This window comes from Cololabis saira, chromosome 15 (assembly GCF_033807715.1).
Source record: "Cololabis saira isolate AMF1-May2022 chromosome 15, fColSai1.1, whole genome shotgun sequence".
Taxonomy (NCBI): domain Eukaryota; kingdom Metazoa; phylum Chordata; class Actinopteri; order Beloniformes; family Belonidae; genus Cololabis; species Cololabis saira.
This window is the reverse complement of record NC_084601.1, coordinates 28,744,740-28,761,822: the sequence shown is the minus strand read 5'-3', so window position 1 is coordinate 28,761,822 and position 17,083 is coordinate 28,744,740. Positions and strand designations below refer to the sequence as shown.

At 42.3% G+C, this 17,083-nt stretch overlaps 1 protein-coding gene across 1 annotated transcript; it reads left to right on the top strand.

Moving 5' to 3' along the window:
- Positions 1–3,824: 3,824 nt before the first annotated feature.
- Positions 3,825–16,403, top strand: LOC133460598 (mitochondrial import receptor subunit TOM40 homolog). Its single transcript, XM_061741244.1, has 10 exons — positions 3,825–3,871; positions 8,767–8,993; positions 9,093–9,160; positions 10,637–10,729; positions 10,822–10,923; positions 11,006–11,111; positions 13,486–13,608; positions 13,680–13,756; positions 13,876–13,978; positions 15,705–16,403. The coding sequence occupies exons 2-10, from the start codon at positions 8,768–8,770 to the stop codon at positions 15,842–15,844; spliced, it is 1,038 nt and encodes a 345-aa protein (XP_061597228.1). The 5' UTR covers positions 3,825–3,871; position 8,767; the 3' UTR covers positions 15,845–16,403.
- Positions 16,404–17,083: the final 680 nt, after the last annotated feature.

Genomic DNA, 17,083 nt, shown 5'->3' with positions numbered 1-17,083 from the left:
AGAGACTGCATGTGAGACGGAGAGAGAGAGAGACTGCGTGCGTGCGTGAGACTGTGTGTGTGTGTGTGTGTGTGTGAGAGAGAGAGAGAGAGACTGTGTGTGTGTGAGAGTGAGAGATTGTGTGTGTGTGTGTGTGAGAGAGATACTGTGTGTGTGAGAGAGTGAGAGATTGTGTGTGTGTGTGTGAGAGAGATACTGTGTGTGTGAGAGAGTGAGAGATTGTGTGTGTGTGTGAGAGAGATACTGTGTGTGTGAGAGATTGTGTGTGTGTGTGTGTGTGTGAGAGAGATACTGTGTGTGTGTGTGTGTGTGTGTGTGTGTGTGTGTGTGTGTGTGTGTGTGTGTGTGTAAGTGAGTGTGTGTGTGAGAGAGATACTGTGTGTGTGTGTGTGTGTGTGTGTGTGTAAGTGAGTGTGTGTGTGAGAGAGATACTGTGTGTGTGTGTGTGAGTGAGTGTGAGAGAGAGAGAGAGAGAGAGAGATACTGCGCGTGTGTGTTTGTGTGTTTGTGTGTTGCCACCAGACAGTTTCAGTCTCCTGCATCGTCCTCCTGGACGTCGGAGCTCCTCTCACCTGAGTGGCGACTGAAACTGTTCTGGGCGCGAGGCGGCCTGAGTCCGGGTGGACGACCCGCCAGAACCGGCGCCGGTGTTTAGTCGTCAGGGATCGGACTGGTGACTCTCCCCGTCTGCTTCTTCTTCTGTGGTTTAAAAACCTGGTTTTCTCTCCTTCGGTTTCACGTCCCTGATGATCCCTCCATCGTCTCCTCTGTGACCCGCTTGAATCTGCCAAGGTCTGTCAGACCGGGTTTGTTCTGATCCACCTGAAGATTAGTGAGTCAGTTTGGGGGGGGGGCGGGGCTTCACTCGGAGCTCCGCCCCCTCCCACTAACAAATTAACCAAAACGAATAATTGCTGTTCCCCCGTCTGTCCTTCACGTCAGGAGTCTGTGAATGATAGCGCTGTGGTTCCTCGTGGGTCGTCCATCGTGTGTGTGTGTGTGTGTACGTGTACGTGTGCGTGCGTGTGCACGGGGGGGGGCAGGGCTTACAGGGGGCGGGGTTTTCAAAATGTAAAATAGGAGGGAGGGGATCGGGAGGCGAGAACGGAAAACTCAAACAAATGTCCAGCACGACCACCCCAATCTAAACGAGCACTAATTCTACCGTTCTACGCCTAAATGCTAAATTTAAATCCGAACTATCGTGAGCCGGCCCTGCGGCCGCCACGTTCTCGTAACAGAGGGGTGTTTAAAGAATCTTAATTTGGCTCCAAATTCTTCTGATCGACAGAAGTTGAAGTTAGTCGCCTCCATGTTAACGGCTGAAGTTCTGCTCCGAAACCAGCCCTCAGTCGTCTCCGATTCAGCTCTTAACTCCAAACAAACCAACCAAAACTGTTCTGAATGTGAATCAGTGGAAAACAAGGTGTTTATTTTCCTGCTCTCCGACAACATGAGATGCTCGGAGATGTTGAACTTCTTACTATTGTTCCCGTTGTTTTACCCTTGGTTTACAAATGTCATCCAGGAGACACGAGATGTTGCAGATACTGATGCTGTTCTTCACTGTTGTGACGTGGAAAAACACGTAGGGGCTTTAAAACTCAATAAATAATTGGCCTGAACTTCACTTTCGTCTGTCGGCTCTTTATTCCTCCACTGTTGTTGACATTATCCTGAGAAGAGGTGGAATATCATCTGTATTTATTTATGTATTTTATTTAATGTATATTATACTGTTGCTGCTGTGACAAGTACATTTTCCCGGTGTGGGATAGATAAAGTATATTTTAACTAATCTAAATATCCAGGTCAAAGGCGCTCCGCGTCGCAGTACCACTCATGGCCACATGGGGGCGACAAATCACTGACAGGGCAGCTCATGTATCAATCTCCACTGTATTTATTTGTTTATTATACTGTTGCTGCTGTGACAAGTAAATTTACCCGGTGTCGGATAAAGTAATATGATATAATCTAATAATATACATAAGTAATATAATCTAATTTTAAATTTAAATGTCCCGTCCAGGTCAAAGCCACTCCGAGTTGCAGTACCACTCATGCCCACATGGGGGCGACAAATCACAGGACAGCTCATCAATCTCCACTATTTACTTCATCGTATTTTGCAGTTTCAAGTTTATTTGAAATACATCATTGCATAACATGAATTTTGAAATGCATCATTGCACAACATGAATTATGTTTTTTACACTTTGAGACAAAAGGACCGCTCTATTGAGAGAAAAAAAAAAGATCAACTGTCAAACAATATCATTTTGCATAGATAAACATGTAAACAAATATGTTGGTAACTTACATTCATAAGAAGAAAAAAACGACTTCAAACTGATTAAAGTAAGTTAATTGAACACTGATTAATGAAAATAAGACTATTTTGCTCTTTTCTTCGGGTTATAAATGTTATTGTTACACAAAGGTCAGTTTTAGTGATGATGATGACGACGCAGCACATTTGTCTCCAGATTTCATCGTACCTGCAGGGATGCAGCGTTGAAAGTGTCACCTGAGCAGGTGCCCTGTTTCTAAGCTGTTTTAACATGTATTGGCTAAGTTTGACTATCCGGAATTAACATTGCAGATATCGACAACTGCTTTGTGACTAGTCGTAATTACATTGTGACTAGTCAGAATTGTCATTCAAGATATCTACCACCACCGGAGAGAATGTGTATGAATGAATAATGATTTCTGTAAAGCGCTCTGGGTGCCTTGAAGGGCGCTATATAAATCCAAGTCATTATTATCATTATCTATAACGTCATTTTGACTATAGGCAGAAAATGGAAGTTAAAGATATCTCCAATTTGAAATATCTCTAGAATTCATTTCAAGATTTCTATAACTTGATTTTGAGATATCTACAATGTCATTTTGACTAGTCATAATTCCAGTTTAAGATATCTACAACTTCGTACTTACTAGTCAAAACTTAATTTAAGATATCTAAAAAGGATGATGTAGATATCTTGAATTAAAGATATCTTGAACTGGAATTATGACTAGTCAGAATTAAATTGTAAATATCTGAAACTGGAATTACAATTTTTTTTTCTCTACTATTTTTTTTTCTCTTTTACATACTCTTTCTACTTATTATATTGCTCTTTTTTTATTATTTAACTATTTATTGGTTATTTCTATTTTAAATTTCTTGTATAAACCGTTGAGCGTGTGTGTGTTTTGGCTGCTTTTCCTCTGGGAGATCAATAAAGTCTTCTATTCTATTCTATTACAGCTAGTCGTAATTCACATTGCAGATATCTGCAACTGAATTGTAAATATCTGTAATTAGAAACCCCACACACATGAATGGCAGAATGACGTGGATATCTGAAATGACAATTGTGGACAGGAAGAATGCAATTGTAGATATCTGAAATGCTCTTTTTGACTAGGAAGAATGGAATTGCGGATATCTGCAACACATATCCTGTCTAGCTGTTAAATATTAAAACGGCTTGCCATATGTTTCCTTCTGGCTGCAAATAAAACAAGATGGTTGTTATGGGAACAGACGTCTCCGCAGCTCGACCTTGAAGCCCCCGCTTCGTCACACTCCAGTGGCCCCGCCCCCTCTGACGTCTCCTCCAATAGGAAGCCGCGCTTTCCTTGGCCCCGCCCTTCCGACGACGGAGTTCCTGCCGTTCAGCCAATAGAGATCGAGTATTTGCCCCCACGTCATTGCTGACCCGAAGCCACGCCTTTTCCCCCTGACTGGCGGCTGATTCCACCAATCACGGCTCAGGGTGACGGCTCGTCGACCAATCACGGCTCGATCTGGCTGAAGAGGCGGGACTCCGCGTCCGCCGCTGCTTCTTCTCCGCCGTCCTCTGGAAATCACAACGTGAGTAGCTGTTTCTCCTGCTTTTCTGTGCGATAATACACGGGGTTAAAGGAGCAGTGCGTTTCCACGAAAAGATTCACGCCATTTATACTTTATTCCGCTGCGTTAGCAGCAGCCGGCGGTTTAAATCCGAGAGTCTGTGAATGGGAAAGGCCGGCAGGCTAGCCTCGGAGCTAACAGTGCTAACGGGTCTTAACAGTGTTTACAGGGGGTTCATTTACTGAAAACGTCACTCTGGTTTAGCAGAAACGACAGATGTCTGTCTCTGCTTCCACGTTTGATTCATTCAGATGGTGTCATTGTCCGCTGGAGCGGCCCGGCTCACCTGGAAGCGGCTCACCTGAGGATGAATGAGGAAGGTTAAAGGGACAGTACATCAGTTACTAGAGCTGGAACATACACTAATGTCACGATACACGGTTAGGGCTGCAGATATCCAATACTTTAGTAATCGAGGATTCTACTGAACATTCCATTGAGTAATCGGATAAAACATATTTTTGTAAAGAGCAATTATAAATGTACATAAGATGTTAGATGTTAATTGACATCACTAAGACTAAATTATATAATACAGTAGGATCATGTGCATTTAAAAACTCTGAATTTACACCAGTCGACCAAGGCCCAATCCCAAAACTCCCCCTACTTTCTTTCACTACACCTAAAAAAGAAGGGACAGATTTTAGGGCGCTTGAAATCTTCTCAGGGGCCTGTCCCAATACACCCCCTACCCCTACTTTCAGCACCACCACTAATCAGGAAGCTGAGAGCCAAAAGCTATTTTAATTTCAGCTGTAGCGCTGTTCAGCGTTTATTCTGGCGAGGTTTGAAAAAGACTTCGCAACAACGGGCAAGCGAGTGATTATATACATTCACTGAGTGAATATTATGAAAGTAAAATATATATTTCTTGCTAGAAATTTAATCAAAACGCATTTTTATGCAGAAACTAACTCAAAATATTGATTTTATTCACTAAAAAATAAGAAATCTCCCCCATGTTTTTTTTTTTTTATTCAGTCCGCAAATGACGACGAAAAGCATTCTGGGATTTTTTTCTGTCCCTAGATCAAACTAGTGAGGATCGGAAATCCCTACGTCCGTAGGGACAGATTCATAGCCACTACACTACTTTTCTTCACTACCCCTAGGTGGAAAGAGAAATTGGGACACCACTACCCTCACGGGAACGCGCAAAATTTAGGGGTTGGGATGAAAACGAGGGGTAGTGATAGTATTGGGACAGGGCCCAAGTTCACTGCCTTCACTCAAAAAACTAAGGATCTTACCAAGAAATGTTCTTATTTCTAACCTAAAAAGGCCATTACACCTGATAACACACATCAAAAATGTAAAATATGTAAAATCGTATACCGTAGCTTTTAAGATTTTGAGTTTTGGGAGTGTTCAAAATAACATTTTGAAACCTGCTGTATTGGAGCACATTTTGTTTTAGTTAAAACTGTAGCGGGAACAGATGTTTAGAGGAACCTATGTGTGTACTGGGTTAGAGGGGGAACATATAGGAGAACAGACCAGAAGAATATAGAGTGGATTAAAAATAAAAGTTAAGCACTGAGCCACATGTGTCTCCCGTCTGGGCCATTGCAGACTGCCTGAGCATGGCATGTTACAAAACAAACATATCCGCCGCCTCTTTCTTCTTCCTTTACGTGCGTGGCGTCAGCGCGTTGTGCCACATTAAACGTAGTCCGGGCGAAATACCATGTCTAGTGGTCCGTAGAGGACTGGGTCTGGGTCTGGATATTTCCTTGTTAGATTCATCCTGGAAGTTAAAGCGTTGCCTCCTGGTCTGGACACTGAACAACAGTGATATTTCTTTGTTTGGATGTTTTTGGGTTTGTATTGACATATCAAACATTGCACATGTTGCAGTTGTTGTGATGATGACGGGAGGGAGAAGTATTTCCTGTTTGAAAAATTCTTGTACAGAACATATAAACATGTTATTTAGGGCTGAGGATCGACTCAAATGTCAAGAATCGATTCGATTCTGATTCTTAAGATTCAGAATCAATTATCAAGATTTGATTCGATTCCGATATTGATTTGGGTTAGTGTTATTAAAACTGTTTTTTCAGCTGTTGCATGAATGATATGACTGTAGTTATGCAAAATATTACTACTAGTATTATATTGAGATTAAACAGCAAGTATTGGCAGCTAATGATGCTGTAAGAATCAATCACCTCCCAGAATGCTGATAGAACTGCTTTCAGAAACATCGTGGGGCAGAATTACCAAACGGATCCATGGCAGCAAACAGAGACGGATGAAATCGGTTTTATTTTTTTCCCACATTCCGTTTTAATTTTCGGTCTATTTCAGTTTTTATTTTGGAGAATTTGTAATTGTATAATGTAACCCCAAGACAGTATATAAAGTAATGAAATATAGACAATTTATGCAATTATAACTGAAAACTTTAATGTTTTCATACCTTTAAACATATTTAAAGGCAAAAACATGGCACCAGTTATTCTCATGTCCAACAAAACATTCCTTTTTTGGGCACAAACAAAAAAAATACCAAAAGTGGTAATGTAATGATGAAAAAAAAAATCTATCTTTAGATATACCAATCGATTTTTAGGAATTAACATGAGAATCGATTGAGAATCGGAAAATCGATTTTTTTCAACACAGGCCTAATGTCATTGAATATATGACCTTAAAGCAGTACCAGTTCTGACAACATGGGGGCAGCACATCACAAGAAACTTGATGTGTCAGCAGCCTCAAAAGATGTTCCCCTGTAGCTCCAGTCGACCCGATGGAGAGGATTGGGTCTCCACATCAGCTCGCCATCAGGTCTTGGAGCTGGTAAACATCTGAGACAAGAAGGGGGGTGAAGCAGGGCTGGTAAAGTCTAGAGATGCAACAATCAGGATTTTTAGGGCCGATCACCGATCTCCAAAAGCAGGATCTGCCGATCCCGATATTGCCGATCACAGCGTGAAATCCATAAATTCGTCAATATTGTTGTCTCATGTACAACACTGACATTTATTATTAGGTATAAAAATAAGGAGATGAGAAAGTATCATGAATTGTCTGTTTTATTGCAGACTGAGGCAATATGCAATATTTCACCCTCTAGAGACTCTTAGAGATGATTTAGACTCGGCTTACAAAGAGTAAGTGTAGCTTACTAGCTTCAGCTTTCCTGTGGTAATAATTATGTACAACATGTTCACCAACACACACACAACAGCAGACATGTCACTCTCTAAAAGTTGATACAAGTTGGAAACTAGACACCTTAGTTTTCCTGTGGAAAAAGGAATTAAATCTTAAAATAAAAATGTATTATGAATTATTAAGCTTTGTGAAAGCTTTAGCGATAGCATCCGCCGCGTGTGAGGAAACTCTTGTGAGTGAAGCAAAACTCTTCACACTAGAGCTCCAGATGTCACTCCTGAAGTGACTGACACGACTCTCGTCCTGCGTGAAGGTTTGGATGTGACTGTAAATATTCTGGTAAAACTCCGGCGGACATTCAGTGAAATATTTACGACGCGGCAGTAGGCCTGTGTTGAAAAAATCGATTCTCCGATTTTAAATTGATTCTAATATTAATTCCTAAAAATTGATTCATATGTCTAAAAATCCATTTAAATTTTTTTTTTTTTTTTTTTTCATCATTACATTACAACTTTTGGTACTTTTTTGTTTATGCCCAAAAAAGGAATATTTTGTTGGACACGAGAATAACTGGTGCCATGTTTTTGCCTTTAAATATGTTTAAAGGTATGAAAACATTCAAGTTTTCAGTTATAATTGCATAAATTGTCTATATTTCTTTGCTTTATATACTGTCTTGGGGTTACATTTGCATAAATGTTAAAAACCAAATTCTCATAAATGGGGAAAAAATAAAAGCGATTTCTTTCGTCCTCTGTTTCCTCCCTGGATCTGTTTGATAATTCTGACCCACATGATGTTTCTGAAAGCAGTTATATCAGCATTCTGGGAGGTGATTGGTCCTTACAGCATCATTAGCTGCCAATACTTGCTGTTGAATCTCAATATAATACTAGTATTAATATGTTGCATAACTACAGTCATATAATTCATGCAACAGCTGAAAAAACTGTTTTATTAACAGTAACCCAAATCAATATCGGATCGAATCGGATCGTGATAATCGATTCTGAATCTTAAGAATCGGAATCGAATCGATTCTTGATATTTGAATCGATCCCCAGCCCTACGCGGCAGCGTGTACTGGGATCCAAGCAGCTAACGATGCGGCTAAACCCGATGTCTTCTACAACAGAAAATACTGATGACCAAGGCTTATGAATCCATCACCTTACGATGTAGTTCTTTATTTTTCTTGCTGTTGTTTATAGGTCTCTGTTACGTTCAGCTGAGTTAGCGGCGTGGCTCCTTTCTTTCTCTGCCTTAGCGACAATTTTGAAAACTCAATAAATTCCTTCATGTGAGAAACTTTCAAATGTCTCATCAGCTTTGTTGTGTTAAAATTCTTTTGTAACATTAGTCCTCGGGGGAATCTCCTTTGGACCTTGCAAACTGCAAATTTGTTGTCCTTTTTGGACATTGTAAAACTCCCGTACCGGCAAGGCCATTTTCAGTGTTGATGCTTTCTAGAGATGTCCACGCCCCCCTAGCAGACCTCGGTCTGAGGTGCGGGAAGCAGCGCTGGCGGCGGTTTATTGTTTTAAACATTATCTGATCGGCTGCTTTGAACTATTATTTTCCGATCAAAACCGATAGGGCCATTATCGGTCGATACCGATCGGTTGCCGATCGATCGGTTCATCTCTATTAAAGTCTGGCTTAGGGTGTTGTGTTCTCTGTGTTCCTCTCTGCCTTCTCACCTGTGTTTCCTCCTCGGTTTCCTCCAGGATGGGCAGTGTTCTGGCTGCCAGCTCCCCGAACCCGCCGTCGCCGGCGGCAATGGCGGCAGCAGCGACCGCCGCTGCACCCGGGCTGACGGTGCCGCCGGGGTTCGGGATGCCGCCGGTCTCCTCGGTCCTACCCCCGACCGGACTCGTCCCCGGACAGCAGCCGGAGGCGGAGAACGCCCTGCCCAACCCCGGCGCCTTCGACGAGTGTCACCGCAAATGTAAAGGTAGGTGGAGCCGACTGGACGAGGTCACGTGACCTCTCACGATGAAACCTGTCGGAAACCCGGAACCCGGACGTGAAACTGTTGTTTTTTCCTCCTCAGAGGTTTTCCCAATGCAGATGGAAGGAGTCAAACTCACGGTTAACAAGGGCCTCAGCAACCACTTCCAGGTAGGTGGAATCAAAACACCGCTACGCCTCAGAATGACTGCATTTACATGCAGTCAATAACCCTTTTCTAACCGGAATATTAGCAATAACCCGGTTGCGCACGGCCATGTAAACACCAATAACCCCTTTGAATAACCGGAATTTGCTCATATTCCGGTTTTTAAAAACCCGAATATGACCCCTGCGTTACTCCTTTTCTAACCCGAATATTTGGTCATGTACTGTATAGCCTAACAGGATATCCCCATCAAAAGGAACAGGAATTTGTTTTCTGCGCATGTTCTTTTCGCAAGGAATCTTGGTTTTTTGAGTCCAGGAAGTTTTTATAAACATGGAGAAACACAAGACCAGGAGGAGACTAATCACTTCATAAATGTAATGAAGGATATGAACATTGGCCACGGTAACATGATGTTTTTTAATTCGGAATTAATTAATTCTGAATTAAACTATTTTCCTTGTAGTTTACATGGAAATAGTAATTTCAAATTGAGGTTTACATGGAAAACAAGTTTGATCGGCTTTATCCAATTCCTCTTAAGGTCTGGGGGTTGGGAAGGTTCTGATTGGATAGGGGGGCGGACGTCTTTATGTATTTACATCTACCGGAAGAAAACAAACTTAGCCGCTGCAACTTTGAAAAGCTCACAATTTTTATGTTTCTTGCCATCTGTTCTTTTAATTATTTCCAGGTCCTCCAAGCTATTTATTAAATAAATGGTCTCTGCTCTTGACCACCGTTTACTGCGTGCTGCCATCTTGAAACTTTGTTTGGAAAACAAGCCCAGCGTGGAATATAAGCGTCATGGCGACAGACGGGCGAGGGAACGAGCAGCGCAGAAAGACCGGAATTAATTTAAAGCAGAATGAGTGTATACATGATCACAGAATTATTCTATTCAGATTTAAAATCCACTTACCAGCCACTTACTTCGGAATTAAGTTTAATTTGGAATGGCCATTTTCATTCGGAATTATATGTTGATTTTAAATCATATTTAATTTAAATTCTGAATTAAAGAGGAATTAAACTTCTCATGTAAACGCACTGATTTTGGCATTTGTAGACGGTAGAAAGTACCGGGATAGCGAAATTTACAAAAAGGTGAGCGAAAAGTTGCGCAAAGGATTTGTACGAACACCAGACCAGATCAAGCACCGCTGGAAGACGCTGAAAAAGGCGACTTCTACTGGGCTGTTCATTATCCACCGTGCCTTATTGTTGTTGTTTTGAATTTGGATACATGAAGAAGAAGCAGAAATGATGGGAATTGCATCATGACGTTCTCCGTGCGTCGCTGGTTTGATCCAGATATCCCAAATGATTAATTACCATGTATTCAGGGATAACCCTGTTTGCTCACGCATGGAAACAGATTATCCCGAATGTTTCAGTAACCGGAATATTGACCGTAACCCGAATTTTGACTGCATGTAAAACGTAGTCACTGACCTTTCTCCACTTTGTTTGGGCAGGTGAATCACTCAGTGATGCTGAGCCCGTCCGCAGACTCCAGCTACAAGTTCGGCGTGATGTACGTGGGAACGAAGCAGATGGGTCCGGCAGAGGTACGCCAACGCTGCCGCCGCAGAGTCTCTCCGAATCTTCGCCGGCGCCCGCGTTTCCCGACGTGTTTCTAAACCGTAACACCTTGTTTCAGTCTTTTCCAGTCATGGTGGGCGACATGGACAACAGCGGCAGCCTCAACGCGCAGATCATCCACCAGATCAGCGGCAGGATACGATCCAAGTTGGCCTTCCAGGTGAGTCTGCCGGCACGCCGGCACCAACCTTCGGCCCGCCGCGCTCCGACTTTAACCGAGTCTCGATGTGTGGCGTCCGCAGACACAACAGCAGAAGTTCGTGAACTGGCAAGGAGACGCCGAGTTCAGGGGAGAAGACTTCACCGCCACCGTGACGCTGGGGAACCCCGACGTCCTCGTCGGCTCCGGTGGGTGAACCACGCCTCCTGTCATGTCAGACTCGGGGGGGATATATATATATATATATATATATATATATATATATATATATATTATATATTAGGGCTGTCAAATAATACATCTTTGTCCATAGTTAACTAATTAATCGCACATTTATTCACATTTTTTGCTGTTCAAAATTAGGGCTGCAATGATTCGTCGGCGTTGTCGACAAAAATCGATAATCAAAATTGTCGACAATGAATTCATTGTCGACAATTGTCGCCAGACGTGTTTTTCCAACGGAGTGAGGCGTCTCACTTCAATACAATCTCTGCCGAGAGTCGTGCAGCACGATAGCGTCTCAGCAGCTGCGGGTAATAAAACTTCAAAAGTTTGGGAGCATTTTAGCCTCGATACGGCGAATAAAAAGATGACTTGTGAGGTTTGCAAAGCCGACGTTGCATTTCACGGGAGCACGTCGGTAATGCATTTGAAGAGAAAGTACGTCGGAGTGTTGAACGAAACGGACTCGCCTTGGTAAGATATTAAGCCTATTTTCATGTGTTAAATTAATTTGTTTCATTCGTTAACTTTGTTTATTTCATGTTATTTATTAGTATTATTTGAGCCACTCACAGCTACTCTCGTTGCTATAACCTCAATCACATAATTGATACAGCGCAAAAGGCGAAAAAGCTTGTGTGATGATGACAAAGATGGATTCGATCTAACTTTAGGTCAGGTGCCCATGAACTGTCAATTATCCATCAAACTCCACAACGATCATGTTAACATTAAATCAGATAGATTTGTCTGGACATTTCTCTTGTGGGACGGGAGAAGACACTAAATCAATGCATCTCTATTATTGTGCGCCGTGCGGGCATGAATTCTCAGAGTTTTGTGGATGCGGGCGGGAGCAGGATGAAGAAAACAGTCCCGCTACAGCAGGGCTCTAGTGACATCTTTATTGTGTTTATTATCATTTGCCACGTAATCAAAGCAACCTCATACTAAATTAAGACTAATTATCCGATTAGTCGACTAATAGTTTCAATAGTCGGTGACTATTAAAATAGTTGTTAGTTGCAGCCCTATTCGAAATTACCTTAAAGGGGACCTATTATGAAAAACAGGTTTTTTCTTGCTTTAACATATATAAAGTGGTCTCCCCTCAGCCTGCCAACTCAGAGAAGGAGGAAAGCAACCAAATTCTGCAGTGTCTGTACAGCCGCCCGGATGAGCCGCCTAGTGTGATGTGGATCTACGAGCCGTTCAGATTCTGCTCCCGTCGTTACGTAACGACGGGTGTGTCGCGTCATTCAGGCAGCCAATCAGCACAGTGCCTCATTATCATAGCCCCGCCCACTCAGAATCCTGCATAGATAATGATGTTAGAGACTGGGAAGATAAAGACATGGCTCAGAGGCTGAATTTCTAATTTATTTAGCAAAAACAATCAAAAGCTTGTTTTTAAGACATTCAAGGCCTGTTTAAAATAGGTATTAGATGCCATAATAGGCCCCCTTTAAGGTATTTTTAAAATGTTTTTAATACTGTAAACAACATGAGAAAGGGGCAAATATGCTGCTTTATGCCAATGTTTATTCAACTTTCCACAAAAAAAAAAAGCTTTTGACCTGAATGTAACATTCCTTGATAAATAAAAACACAATGTAGTCCCCAACTTTACACTTGTAAAGACTAACTTAAGATTCCTTACTCGATTAATTGATGGAATTTTCAGTAGAATACTAAATACTAAAATATTCGATAGCTGCAGCCCTACCGTTGCCTATTCACAATATTCATGATATATTAATTTGTCTTCTTGCTGTATTCATTATTATTATTATTATTATTATTATTATTATTATTATTATTATTATTATTATTATTATTATTATTATTATTATTATTATTGACAGCAGTTCTGCTCTAAACAAACAAACAAAATCAAATAAAGAAAGACACATTTAGCCCCAAACCACCGCCTGAACGGCAGTGGTTTGGGTTTGTGTGTGTTTAAGAGTGATCTGTGTTGTAACCTAGGTTACCTCCGCTACGCATTCATGGAACACTTGAAGCTGAAACTCAGACTTTACCCGGCAACAAAAACACTCTTATTTTCTGATTGGCTGTTTGGTCGGTAGCTCGAAACAGCTGCTCTGAGTTGAGAGCTCAGTAGCTACCGTGACTCGTTTGCAGGGATCTGTTTGAGTTACTGAGCGGTAAAGTTAATTTCTCAGCGTGTGAAGTTGTTGAAATGCGCGAGTCTCACACTAGATCACAACCAAAAAATGTATTTACCGACATGGGAACACTGACGTGGTATTGAATGTCTGTAAATTCTCGGTTTATCGCCCAGGCCTAATGTTGCACCTTTCTTTTGTCCTTCAGGTATCGTCATCAGCCACTACCTCCAGTCCATAACGCCGGCGCTGGCTCTGGGGGGGGAGCTGGTGTACCACCGCCGGCCGGGGGAGGAGGGCTCCGTCATGTCCCTGGTGGGCAGGTACACAGGTGAGTCCCCCGTTCACGGCCCGGTTCATCGTCCCAGCCGAGCGTCTCCTTGAACAGCTTCCTCTCTGCAGGCAGCAACTACATCGCCACGATGACGCTCGGATCGGCCGGAGCTCACGCGTCCTACTACCACAAGGCCAACGAGCAGGTGACCTCCCGTCCTTAAGCTTCGTGCCATTTTTAACGCTCAGGACTGTCTGTTGGAGCTGCGACGAGGTTCCAGGTGTTCCGCTTTTAAACTTTCTGATGGTCTCTGTTCGTCCACAGCTGCAGGTCGGGGTGGAGTTCGAGGCGAGCACCCGCATGCAGGACACGAGCGTGTCACTCGCCTACCAGCTGGACGTGCCCAAAGCTAACCTGCAATTCAAAGGTACCGTGCCTGCGTGTGATGCTAATAGAGGGAATGCACACGACGTCACAGATGTGACTTCACAGCGGGTTACGCCCACTGAGTGGCAGAAAGACTGAGTGTAGGGCTGGGCGATATGGACCAAAAGTCATATCTCGATATTTTCTAGCTGAATGGCGATACTCGATATATATCGATATTTTTTCTGTGCCATAATTGGGGTTTCCCCCAAAGCATTATAGCATAGCATCTCTGTTAGCTTCATTTTTTCTGAGGCAAACCCTTAAAAAAACAGTCAGTTTTAATACAAAGCCTCGTGCCAAATGTCACACAGGTTCCTTTATTAACAGAGGTCTGCACAATATCAAAATGTATAAAACAAATGAAATAAAAATAAACTGCCTGCATATATAGAATACAAATGATTCTTGAATAAAATAAAACAAATATCCCTTTCCTGCATAACAATTAAATTAAAATACACTGTGCAATTAATACAATGTAGACAGTAACAGGCAGACTTTTCCACTGAGGTTGACAGTTGTGCAAATAACAAAACATTTGTGCAAATCTCAAATAAAACATTCAAGTCAATTTGTCACAAAATAAGCTATATCAAAATTTAAAAAAAATTATTATTTTTTTTTTTTAATCGATATAAACGATATTGTCTCGTACCATATCGCGTTTGAAAATATATCGATATATATTAAAATCTTGATATATCGCCCAGCCCTAACTGAGTGGCAGAAAGACTGAGTGGCAGCGTAAACTTTCAGTTTGAGCAACTGGAAAACATCTAAAATGGGAAAGAGCTGTTGTGCCAGGGTAGCTCTCTTTGCTGGGCTAGAGGAAAGAACTGCTTACTAAGGCGGAGGGGGTGGAGTTATTAAGACCAACGGCAACAGCAAGACTGGGAAACTGAGACATTTTCAAATAAGAATGAATCTGGATGCAGCAAAGCATCATGGGTCTGAGGAGGAGACGACCTGTCTTTTAGAGATGTGTCCACGGAGGAAGTCCAGGCGAAACTGAAGAGTGCTACGCGGCTCAAGCCCGTGTACCACCGATCTTCTCGCCAACGCAAACGCAGCAACGTAATGACGTGACTCCCCTTAACACCCCGAGTTGTGAAAAAGCGAGTTGTGAACCAGTCCCAGCACTGGCCTAGAACCAGCTCTGGAACCGGTTTGGTGGAAAAGGGGTAAAAGTGTCCCAGTGTCCCCGACAGACGTGTGTGGACCTCGGTGACTCAGGTGTGTGGGAGCTGGGAAACATTTAAAACCTGCAGCTCCTCTTTCTCCCTCACTATTTGCGATATATGCGATATTTGCGATTTTCATCTCTATCTGACTATTCTATCACTGGTCCAAATCCACAAAAAAGAAAAAAAAAATATATATATATATATGTATATATATTAATAAAATAAATATTTAATTAATATTTTAATATATCATATTAAAATATATATGATATATATTATATATTAAACATGCATACATATGCCTTAGGTTTTTACCAACTTGGTATTAACCATTAATACATATGCAGACAAAAAGAAAAAAGTAAAAAAAAAAACAACCTGCAGGACGGCGGCTCTCAAGGACCGGACTTCAGGAGAACCGGCCCAGAGGAAAACGAGAAGGGATTCATGATGTTTTTCTCTTGTAATCATTCTAACCACAGTCTGAACAAGATAGTTGATTAAGGTTCTGATTGTCTCACTAACATCCCGGTCCTGCAGGTTCGGTGGACAGTAACTGGATTGTCGGAGCGACGCTGGAGAAGAAGCTGCTGCCGCTGCCGCTCTCCCTGGTCCTCTGCTCCTTCCTCAACCACCGCAAGAACAAGTTCCAGTGCGGCTTCGGCGTCACCATCGGTTAGTGTAGCGTCCGCAGAGGAGCGTAGCGTCCGTGCTGCTGCCGCCACCCCTTCACCTCATGCCGTCGGTTTCTCCGATCACAGGACGACAAAGTCTACGAGCAACTGGAGTCCCCGCGTCGGTCGACATCGATCGATCGATCTGGGATTTAAACTGTTGTTGGACTCGTAGGCGGCAGAGATGCTTTGATCGAGTTTTATTTCCGTTTTTCGATTGTTTTGTTTTACTGTGAAGTCGTCGTGTTGCGGTGAATGAACCTGCCGTCATTCGCTCAGTCACGGCGACTCACGGGGCTCAGAGTTTACCGCCGTTACCGGACCGTACTGTATGTCATGTTCACAGTCGCCTGTTCTGTTGCCTTTTTATGTTCATGTGCACACGGAGCAGTAAGCTGACCTGTATATACTTCTGGGGAGGAAGATAAATACAATTTCTTACAAACTCGACTCGTCTGTTTCATTTCCTTCAGGCAATAACCTTATGTATCATCAGATACCGCTGCTTTCTTTTCCTACTGCTCGAGATTTTTAACCAGATATTAACTCATGGCCACAAGTTATTTGATTTTTTTTCAAAATAATGCGTGGCCCCGAGTTAATATCTCATGGCCACCCATTAATTATCTCGTGGCCACAAGTTATTAATGCGTGGCCACGCATTATTAAAATTTTTTTTCAAATGTCACCAAAGCTCCATAAGCTCATGATTGTTGACCAGATGTAACTTTTGTGTTGTCCCATATTGCCTACTTTAAAAAAATACACCTTTGTTTGTCTTGTTGCCTAATCTTCAGTTAGTCCATCTGAGCTCAGTGGGAAATAAAACTGAATATTTCAGATGATGGAAGACATATTTGTGCTTTAATGAGAACTGTTTCCTGAGTTCTGGTGTTTTTATCTCAGGATTGTTGTGAGTTTTGTTTTGTTTCCTCGCCGCATGAAACTGAAGAATCAGTTTGTTTGCTCAGATAAAAAAACGAGCAACACGAGACAAAGACGGGCCAGACCGTCCAGGAATGTTCAGCTGGGCTTTGAGCCCTGAGCCTCAGCGAGGAAGGAGAAGGGGTTCTCCAGAACCTGGCCCGGTCCACTGGACCGACCCTAGCGGTGGTAAAAACGAGGGTTGTTTTAGTCGAGCTTTCATTGAGTGCGTTTACATGGGAAGTTTAATTCCTTTTTAATTCAGAATTAAAATTAAATCCAATTTAAAATGAGTAAAAATGACCACGTAAACACCTAATT

Coding starts and splice junctions, on each gene's coding strand:
- LOC133460598 (XM_061741244.1), top strand. CDS start 8,768: ATGGGCAGTGTTCTGGCTGCCAGCTCCCCGAACCCGCCGTCGCCGGCG. Junction 10,730..10,821: donor AGCAGATGGGTCCGGCAGAG/GTACGCCAACGC, acceptor ACCTTGTTTCAG/TCTTTTCCAGTCATGGTGGG. Junction 11,112..13,485: donor CGACGTCCTCGTCGGCTCCG/GTGGGTGAACCA, acceptor TTTGTCCTTCAG/GTATCGTCATCAGCCACTAC.